The sequence below is a fragment of the Cervus canadensis genome, chromosome 28 (assembly GCF_019320065.1).
Source record: "Cervus canadensis isolate Bull #8, Minnesota chromosome 28, ASM1932006v1, whole genome shotgun sequence".
NCBI lineage: Eukaryota > Metazoa > Chordata > Mammalia > Artiodactyla > Cervidae > Cervus > Cervus canadensis.
Window position 1 is genome coordinate 23740490 of NC_057413.1, and position 10567 is coordinate 23751056.

At 42.9% G+C, this 10567-nt stretch overlaps 1 protein-coding gene across 1 annotated transcript in view; it reads right to left on the bottom strand.

Annotated features, from left to right (window-relative positions):
* The window catches only part of SCGN (secretagogin, EF-hand calcium binding protein), a 53675-nt gene extending 46831 nt beyond the window's left edge, over positions 1–6844 (bottom strand). The window contains exons 1-2 of the mRNA XM_043450263.1: positions 6616–6844; positions 5673–5743 (exon numbers count right to left, since the gene is read on the bottom strand). Coding sequence (XP_043306198.1) covers positions 5673–5743; positions 6616–6697 — 153 coding nt within the window. The 5' untranslated portion in view covers positions 6698–6844. The remainder of the gene's footprint in view (positions 1–5672; positions 5744–6615) is intronic.
* Positions 6845–10567: the final 3723 nt, after the last annotated feature.

Here is a 10567-nt window from a genome sequence, read left to right on the forward strand (position 1 = left end):
GGGATGGGGAATACATGTGACTCCATGGCTGATTCATGTCAATGTATGACAAAACCCACTGCAATGTTGTGAAGTGATTAGCCTCCAACTAATAAAAATAAATGAAAAAAAAAAAGCAACAGAGTGCCAGAAAAACATCTATATCTGCTTTATTGACTACGCCAAAGCCTTTGACTGTGTGGATCACAATAAACTGTGGAAAATTCTGAAAGAGATGGGAATACTAGACCACCTGACCTGCCTCTTGAGAAACCTGTAAGCAGGTCAGGAAGCAACAGTTAGAACTGGACATGGAACAACAGACTGGTTCCAAATAGGAAAAGGAGTACGTCAAGGCTGTATATTGTCACCCTGCTTATTTAACTTATATGCAGAGTACATCATGAGAAACGCTGGGCTGGAGAAAGCACAAGCTGGAATCAAGATTGCCGGGAGAAATATCAATAACCTCAGATATGCAGATGACACCACCCTTATGGCAGAAAGTGAGAGGAACTAAAAAGTCTCTTGATAAAAGTGAAAGAGGAGAGTGAAAAAGTTGGCTAAAAACTCAACATTCAGTAAAACTACAGGTTCATGGCATCTGATCCCATCACTTCATGGAATATTATGATGGGGAAACAGTAGAAACAGTGTCAGACTTTATTTTTGGGGGCTCCAAAATCACTGCAGATGGTGACTGCAGCCATGAAATTAAAAGATGCTTACTCCTTGGAAGGAAAGTTATGACCAACCTAGACAGCATATTAAAAAGCAGAGATATTACATTGCCAACAAAGATCCGCCTAGTCAAGGCTATGGTTTTTCCAGTGGTCATGTATGGATGTGAGAGTTGGATTGTGAAGAAAGCTGAGCACCGAAGAATTGATGCTTTTGAACTGTGGTGTTGGAGAAGACTCTAGAGAGTCCCTTGGACTGCAAGAAGATCCAACCAGTCCATCCTAAAGGAGATCAGTCCTGGGTGTTCATTGGAAGGACTGATGCCAAAGCTGAAACTCCAATCCTTTGGCCACCTCATTCGAAGAGTTGACTCATTGGAAAAGACCCTGATGCTGGGAGGGATTGGGGGCAGGAGGAGAAGGAGCCGACAGAGGATGAGATGGCTGGATGGCATCAGCGACTCGATGGGCATGAGTTTGAGTAAACTCCAGGAGTTTGTGATGGACAGGGAGGCCTGATGTGCTGCGATTCAGGGGGTCGCAAAGAGTTGTACATGACTGAGCGACTGAACTGGACTACTTGTGGAGATGAATGGCTTGAACATGAGACAAGGGGAAAGAGGGAACACAAAATAGCCCTCCTTCCTACTGGGATCCAAGTGGTTCCAATAACAGAGCCAGATGTATTCTTGAAGGACTCAAGCGCACGCAAAGACTTTAGACTATGTTAAGTTGGCTGACATAGAACAGGGAGAGAAGGAAACTCCTGGTAAATTCTTAGATAGAATCTGGGAGCCTCTCCACAAGTTTACTGATGTTGATCTTGAAAGTACAGAAGGAAGAATAATCTTAAAAGGTAGATTTCCCACTCAGTCAGCTGTAGGTATCTGCTGTAAGTTACAAAAACAGGCTTTTGGACCAAATCAGTCTTTAGAAAAACTGTTACACCTGGCCCAGACGGCATATTATGGTAGAGAATATGAGGAGGAAAATAAGAGGCAAAAAAGAACCAGGCAAAAGACTGCAGCCCTAACAGTGGCTGTTAGATCTGCTCTGAAATAGCCTGAGGAAAAATGCCCAGAGGAATCCAGGTAAAAGGGGATAGACTTGTTATTACTGTGGAAAGGAGAGGCATCTCAAGCGGGATTGCCCTCAGGCATCTAATCCACCCCCAGCTCCAGGTCTGCAAAGGACCATACTGGAGAAGAGACTGCCCTCCAAGGTGTAGGCCCCAGGGGTCAGACTCTCAAGACAATCAGGACTGAAGGTGCCCAGGGGGTCCCCACACAAGCTCCTGTCCTAATTACACCTGAGGAACCCGAGGTATTAATAACTGTGGAGGGCCTATCAGTCGATTTCTTTTGGACACGGGGGGCAACTTTTTCTGTGCTCACTGAAGCCCCTGGCCCGCTTTCCTCCTGATCCACTACCATAATGGGGCTGTCTGGATGAGCCAAACATTATTATGTCAGTCATCCCTTAAGCAATAACTGGGGCTCTGTGCTGTTTTCTCACCGGTTTCTGTTCGTACCGGAGTCTCCCTCACCCCTTCTGGGGAGGGATATGCTGAGCAAGGTCCAGACCTCTGTTTTCATGAATATGGAGCCTGCTCTTTCTCTCCCATTAATTGAATAAAATGTAAATCCTAAAAAAAAAAAAAAAAAAAATGTAAATCCTAGACTGTGGTCTGATGGAAAAACTATGGATTGAGCACAAAATGCTGTTCCTGTCACTATCAAGCTCAATGACCCTCACCTGTTCTCACATCAAAGGCAGTATTCACTAAAGCCCAAGGTTAATGAATGGGCAAAATCTTACTGTACTGACTTCTCATGATGTAAGTGAAATCTTAAACTTTAAAGTTCAGAGTGACAAAAATAAAAATAAATAAAGTTCAGAGTGACAATGGCTCAGTCTTTAAAGCTGCTGTAACTCAAGGGGTGTCAAAAGCTCTAGGAATAGACTATCACACTGTTCCTGGAAACCCCAATCTTCAGAAAAAGCTGAAAAAGCTAATGACATTAAAAGACATCCTGTAAGCTAAGTCAGGAAACAAGACAATTGACTTAAAGTTTTACCCATGGCTTTAATGAGGGCTTGAACTGCCCCTAAGAAGAAGGGACATCTCTATGACAGACTGTTTTTGTACACAGATATTGTCATAGATCCTGAAGCCTTAAAATTAACTATGTGACTCAGCTTTTAGCTTTTAAACAGATATTATTGGGAGGTTAACGTCTGACCCAGCCTTTGAGTCAAACAAGCCACTGTGAGCCAGGAACTGAGATGGGCCTAAGAGTCTACTTGGGCTTGCTTCTGCTGGCTCCAAAAGTCCTGAGTCTGCCGTTTGACCCTCAAGACAACGCCTTCCTGTCCTGGGCTCATTCCTACGAAGCATTCCACAATCAACATAATTTCTGGGTCTACAGAGCACTCCCCTCCTCATCAATTGAAGACTTCCCATGGTGGGTTTCTCTGCTTTAAGGAAAGGACTTTCTTCAACTCTGTGATGACATCTCACAATCCTAAGATGGACCGGTATCACATATTGTACCTTAACTATGGACATAATGTGACTTTTCATTTTGTTTAGGTTTTAACTTGGTTTAATGACTGTTTTGCCTTACATCTGTAACTGTAAAACGGGGTTTGTTTCTAACCATCTGAAAGCTTTTAAGTTACAAATGTTTGTCCAAGCTCCTGCGAGTGCCACAACCTCCTGCAACTATTACTTGGGGCCCCTGGATCAGAGACCCTCAATATGAGGATTAGGAGAATATGTTGCCTCAACATTTTAGGGACCACACCCCTCAACAGCAGGAAGAAGTTACAGAATGAAAATGACACCCCTTTCCCGTGGCAACATATTTCTCCTAAAAGAAACAGGGGGAATGAGAGAGTCAATTCCTAGGCAGGTTGATAAGAAGTCTGGGGTCCCTGAGGAGGAAAATGGGGTCTGGGGCTCTTGAAATGGAGATAGGGGTCTGGAATTCTCAAGGAGAAGGAAAGGACAAAAGTTCTTCTCTACATTTCTTTGTCTTGTTCAGTATAACAGTGTATCTTGCTCAAGGACATGTTTCTCCTTAACAAGAACCTTCTGACTAATCCTGTCATGTTAAAATGTATATTATGGGAGTGGGTCTGATAAGATCTTTCTATTGTTCTAATCTTGTTAATTTAAGGTGTGTGTTGTGGGAGTGGGTCTGAAAAAATCTCTGTCCCTTTTTATTACTTTGATAAAACTCGGCTACACACACACACACACACACACACACACACACACACACAGACACAGACACACACAGACACACACACACACACACAGTGTGACTTGTTTTCTCCAAGTCTCTGGGGTTTTATTTTTTTTCACCATCTAGTTTATTCTGAGACTTTGAATGGTTTTGCCTTCATCGTTTTGTTTTCCTCAAATACTCCTGTCATGTTTGACAAAGTGGTCTCAGAATGGTATCAAAGGTTCTGGAATGCCACGAACCTTTGCATTTATAGTAGTATGTGTAGTCGCTCAGTTGTGTCCAACTCTTGCGACCATGGACTGCAGCCTGCCAGGCTCCTCTGTCCATGGGATTTTCCAGGCAAGAATGCTGGAGTGGGTTGCCATTTCCTTCTCCAGGGGATCTTCCCAACCCAGGAATTGAGACTGGGTGTCCTGCTTTGCAGGCAGATTCTTTACCATCTGAGCCAGCAGTAAGCGGGAGCAAAGCAGAAATGAGAGGCAGAGAAATAAGGGAAGGAAAGAGAAAAGGAGAGAAAATATTGATAAAAGAAATGAAGGACGAAGAGACATGACAGTAAAGAGAAGACAAAAGAGAGGGAGAGAAAGGCACTGTGGGAGCTTGAGAAACAGACTGAAGACAGAAGGATAAATAAAGAGAAAGAGACAGAGACCAATGGAGAGACATACGAGAAATAAAGACCAGAGAGAGGTAAGAGAGATGAGAGACAGAGAGATCACAGAGAAAGTCAAGAGACGATGGCAGATGATGGCTGTGAAACACAGAATAAGAAATAGAAATGGACAGAAAAATGAGAGAAACTGAGATGAAGAGATGAAAATGAGAGAGAGCAAGAGCTCTGTGTGGCTGTTGGAGGCAGATGGCAGCCTTGTTTATCTTGAGCTGACTGCCCTCCCTCCGACTCAGAAACACCATCTCTAAGCTGCTTGTTCCCCTCACTGGGTTCCTACATGAAAGTGTCATGCGCTCCAGTACTCTTCCATGTAAACGATTATATCTGAGGATAAGCTATCACCACAATTCATTTTAAATGCTACTGTTTCCAGAGCTGCTTCCCTTACCACGCATCCCCTGATGGAGTCTTTACCAGGTTCTCCCAACCTCAGGCTGGCGCATCTCTTTGTGTGTTTCTCCTCTGCTTTGGTAGAGGGCTTATCAAAAGTTAATCTGCCTCTCTCAAGGCCAGATTTACCATCAGGGAAGGATACAGATGCTGGATAGATTGGTTCACATTTATATTTGGGCTCTGAGTATGTTTATTATTTTCTGGTTTGCCATTTCATAAGTTTGTAACCTTTTCTAACAATGAATAATGGAAAAAATTATTCTAAATAGTTTATTTGTGGTTTGCTGTCCAAGTAATATCCAATGCACTTAAACCCTCAGCACCTTAACACTTTCAACATCTTTTCCACCTTTTTGAACAAAGTGAGCTACCTTATCTCTAGATTTAAATCCATTAGCAGAGACATAACCAAGGAGACATTCAAAACAGACTTGTTTTAATTTACAGTTGAAATAGTGGATGACAGATGTCACACTAAAAGTCAGTGGCCAGCACATCTAATGCTGCAGTTGAACCTCTTATAAAACCTACCTAAATCCCTCCATGTTGCTAGGAGAGGGAGAAAAATTACATGCAAGGAAGAAAAGAGGTCAGACGGGATTAATAGGTATTGTACAAATCAACATATGACTTGGATGCTTTTTATAACTCACTGAAAAACAAATTAATTCTTAGTGGCACAAGTATACTTACATCAACACCCAGTTTTGTCAACATGTGGTAAAAGAAAGCATCAAGCTCCTTCTCTTCTATGTAACCTTTTTCTAAATACAAACAGATGTGCATAAATAATAGTCACTTGCATATAATAACATGTGGCATTTATTAATTAACATTTAACATCTAAATTTGTTTTTGATATCAAATTTATAAAATCCCCATGGATCTTCTTTTTTACAACTCTTAAGTGGCAACATCTACTCTAGAAGACATGGATTTAAATAGCAAATAACACATTCAAGAGTAAATGCTTTGTGCTGGGGCTCATATAAATATTTGGGAAAGAGCTATTCATGAATTTTAATCCACAAATAAACATGAGTTTTAGAATAAACTCTAACCCAAGGTTTTTGCAGTTTTCAAAAAGTTTAAGAGATGTAAGTATTGAATGTTAGTTTTCAAGGTTAAAACACATGCTTTAGATATTTTCATGTTTCTTTATTAATGAGGGCAAAGCAAATGTTAAGTAGTTCTTTTCAAATACATTTTTTGTGGAGTGGGGGGTAGTGTCTTTTTGAAATTTGATTTTTTAAAAATTCACCCTCTCTTTAAGAGACAAGAGGTTACCCAGATAGTCACTGCGTGAAAATGAGCAGATTGGAGTAAAAACAAGTCAGAACTGACTTCAGATACCCGGGTGTCAGTCCCCAAGCCTCTAATATATACAGTGATCTCTATATCACCACACACACAGATTGGGAAAGAGTGGTGGGATTCAAGTCTCTCCTCCCACCCTGAACTTTCGCAAGATATCTAGATGTACAACCGCAGTCTACCAAACGTCTGTTAGGTATACAGCGTGAGGTTTATTGCATTAACCGCGCTGGAAGACAACTTTTCCTGCAGGGAAGATGTACGGGGAAGGGGGAACTCTAGGTCCTTTCACAAGACTGAACAGTTGGCTTGCTTTACTCACCCTCCACGTCAAAGCGCTGCCAAACGTGCCAGAAGCCAGCAGCGTCCAAGCGCCCCTGCGTCGGCTCCCGGGCGCTGTCCATGGTACTGACCACGAAGCGCGGGCACCGGCTGGAAAGGAACCCCTAGGGAACTTTGATCAAGACTCCTCTGCTGTATCGTCTGACACCCTCGCTTACTGCTTCTGCTCTCTGGTTTGCTTTGAGCATCTGTCTCGGGGCGGGCACGAGGGTAGCTGGCAGGGTGGCTGCTGGCGCCTTGGCGACGCTGTGCAGTGCCCAAGCCCCCACCGCGGACACCGCTCAGGGAAACCAGCTGCCTGGACCCCGCCCTGTTGCTCGTTCGTGGCCCCGCCCCACGTGCTGTCTGTCCCGGGCACATCCACCCGGGAGTTCTTGTCTGCCTAGCGCTATGGGGAAGTCAGGGAGAAAGCTGTTTCTGGGTGTCCATGGTTCACTGTCTTTGCCCTTTAACTTGTGTGTCACGCTCAGAGAAAGCATCCCCCTTAAGTTTCACTATCTTCCAAACATGTGTCTCAAGCGGTTTTCTAGAGAGAGCCCCCCATTTGAAGAGCTGGTGTTTGGACCTGATTTAGAAATGTAGTGTGGGGGTGAGGTGGAGAGAGAGGGGTGATAGTGGTGGTGGTGATAGATTACCAGTAAGCAAGGAGACCGTCGAAAGGCAATTACTGAGCTTAGGTTGTGTAGGACATGCACATTGCAGAGATAAAATGCACTATAAAGACTTGGATCTAAATAAAGATTCTACAAGGAACTGTGGTCTAAATCAGGATGTTAGGATGTTGAGTGAAGTTCATACTATGCCATGCTTTTCCTGGAAAAGATTTTCTAGGGGGAGACATGGTGGTCAACTGCAGAGTTCTGGGGTAGAAGTTTCGATGATTGTGTCTGGCACCCCAGGGCCAAACTCTAAGACCAAAGACAAAAGCCATTTCAAGGAGCGCAGAGCTCTAACGGTCAGAGTTGTTCAAAACTTGACTGGACGCTTTGTGAAATAGTAAGCTGAGTGACACTGATGGCTTTGGGCCATATGCTTAGAACTTTTTGTTGAGAAATCTTTAGAACGAACCTGTGTAATACACTTAGACCAAATATAGATCTTTATGGCGTTGTAACTCTGATGTTAACATTCATTCAATTTTATTTTTTAAAAGCACATGTGCATAAGCCACATAAACTAGTATATTTAAAAAAAAAAAAAAATGACACTCCTGATCAGACAGCTCCAGGTTAGGACCCCAGCTGCAGCTCTTACTAGCTTTGTGACCTGCACCAAAGGATTTCATCTCTCTAAGCATTGGTTTTCTCATCTATAAAATGAGAATTTAATAGCTTCAGAAGGTTTCTGTGAGAACCACAGACACTTACTCAGTTCAGTCAGTTCAGCTGCTCAGTCGTGTCCTGCCGGGGTCCAGTCCCAGCGGGTCCAAGAGTACCCAAGGGATGAGTGGCGTCGGCGAGGAAGGGGACGGACACACACAAAAGGTTGCATGGAAGAAAAAGCTTTTTATTTTTAGGACAGCTCAGTTTTTATAGAATGAACATTACCTCCTCCCCCCTTAAGTCACCTCATATTACATCAGATATTGGTTTCATGCTTCTGTCAATATTTTTCCTCACCATGTTTTTCCCTTATATATTCATCTGAAACATTCCCGATTATAGGGTTTTTTTCTTGAATGTCCCATACATTAGTCTTCTCACCTCAATGGCCTAACATTTTCACTCTGACAAAAACAATGTTCCATAGATTCCAGATACAGTATGAATTCTTTGGATAATAAAACAATACATGGGAAGGGTTACAAAAACACGTTTGACATTTCTGAGAATAGTAGCATGTGAAAACCCTGATATTTTTCTTTACCTGAAACCACAAAACCTCAGTCTACAATAATTAACTATGAAGCAGCAAAACGCCTCTATTAACATTGAGGTAATGGCAGTGAGGCTGGTAAATATAAATCTTCTATTGAAATCCTATGTTTTCTAATTCTACAAAAATATCCGTAATATTCCATGTTGTTTAAAGGAAGGGAAACAATAGACAAATAGCAGCATAGAAATAGCAATAATGAAAACCCTCTCAACCAAGGAGCAAGTAAACTGAAACAGTACATCTACTTCTGAATCTAAATGTCTCTACTCTTTTCTAATCTAAAACATTATAATCTTCTAAGCAATCAGCCAAACTATGCCTGTGGCCTTTTCCTTTTTGACTTGATGTTTATGGTCGTGTCCTGGGCTGGAGCAATCATGAGCATTTCTAAATAGGCTTGGACTTTTCCAGCGAGTCCTGATCACTGTATGTTACATTTCCAAGAATTAATAGAAAACTCTAACAACAGTAAGACAGAAAGAGGAAGGGGACTGGGACCCCGGGACAACCCTGAACGGAAGAGCTGCCTTGCAGGCTCCTCTCTCGTCCCGTGACTTTTTCACAGTCTGGGCACATCCTGGCAGTTCCCGAGGGGACATATTGGGCCCCCGGGGCAGCCCCGTGTGAGGAAGAGCTGCCTAGCAGGTTCCTCTCTCATCCCGTGACCTTGCCATGGACTGGGCGCACCCTGGCGGCTCCTGACAGTGTCCGACTCTTTGTGACCCCTTGGACTGCAGCACATCAGGCTTCCCTGTCCATCACCAACTCCCGGAGGTTGCTCAGAGCCTGCCATCGAGTCAGTGATGCCATCCAACCATCTCATCCTCTTTCGTCCCCTTCTCTTCCTGCCTTCAATCTCGCCCAGCATCATCTTTTCAAATGAGTCAGCTCTTCGCATCAGGTGGCCAAAGTATTGGAGTTTCAGCTTCAACATCAGTCCTTCCAGTGAATATTCAGGACTGATTTCCTTTAGGATTGACTGGTTGGATTTCCTTTCAGTCCAAGGGACTCTCAAGAGTCTTCTCTAGCACTACAATTCAAAAGCATCTATTTTTAGGTGCTCAGCTTTCCTTATAGTCTGACTCTCACATCCATACATGACCACTGGAAAAAACAGCTTTGTCTAGACAGACCTTTGTCAGCAAAGTAATGTCCCTGCTTTTTAATATGCTGCCTAGGTTGGTCATAACTTTTCTTCCAAGGAGCAAGCATCTTTTAATTTCATGGCTATAGTCACCATCTGCAGCGATTTTAGAGCCCAAAATAAAGTCTCTCACTGTTTCCATAGTTTCCCCATCTATTTGCCATGATGTGATGGGACCAGATGCCATGATCTTAGTTTTTTGAATTTTGAATTTTAAGCCAACTTTTTCACTCCCCTCTTTCACTTTTATCAAGAGGTTCTTTAGTTCTTCACTTTCTGCCATAAGGGTGATGTTATCTGCATATCTGAGGTTATTGATACCCCTCCCGGAAATCTTGATTCCAGCTTGTGCTTCATCCAGCCTGGCATTTCACATGATGTACTCTGCATATAAGTTAAACAAACAGGTTAACAATATACAGCCTTGACATACTCCTTTCCCAATTTGGAACCAGCCTGTTGTTCCATGACCAGTTCTAACTGTTGCTTCTTGACCTGCATACAGATTTCTCAGGAGGCAGGTAATGTGGTCTGGTATTCCCATCTCTTTAAGAATTTTCCAGTTTGTTGTGATCCACACAGTCAAAGACTTTGGGGCAGTCAACAAAGCATAAGTAGATGTTTTTCTGGAATTTCTGATCCAGCAAATGTTGGCAATTTGATCTCTGGTTCTTCTGCCTTTTCTAAATCCAGCTTGAACATCTGGAAGTTCATGGTTCACGTACCATTGCAGCCTGGCTTGGAAAATTTTGAGCACTGGAGAATTTTGAGCGTAAGTGCAATTGTGTGGTAGTTTGAACATTCCTTGACATTGTATTTCTTTAGGATTGGAATGAAAACTGATCTTTTCCAGTCCTGTGGCCACTGCTGAGTTTTCCAAATTTGCTGGCATATTGAGTGCAGCACTTTC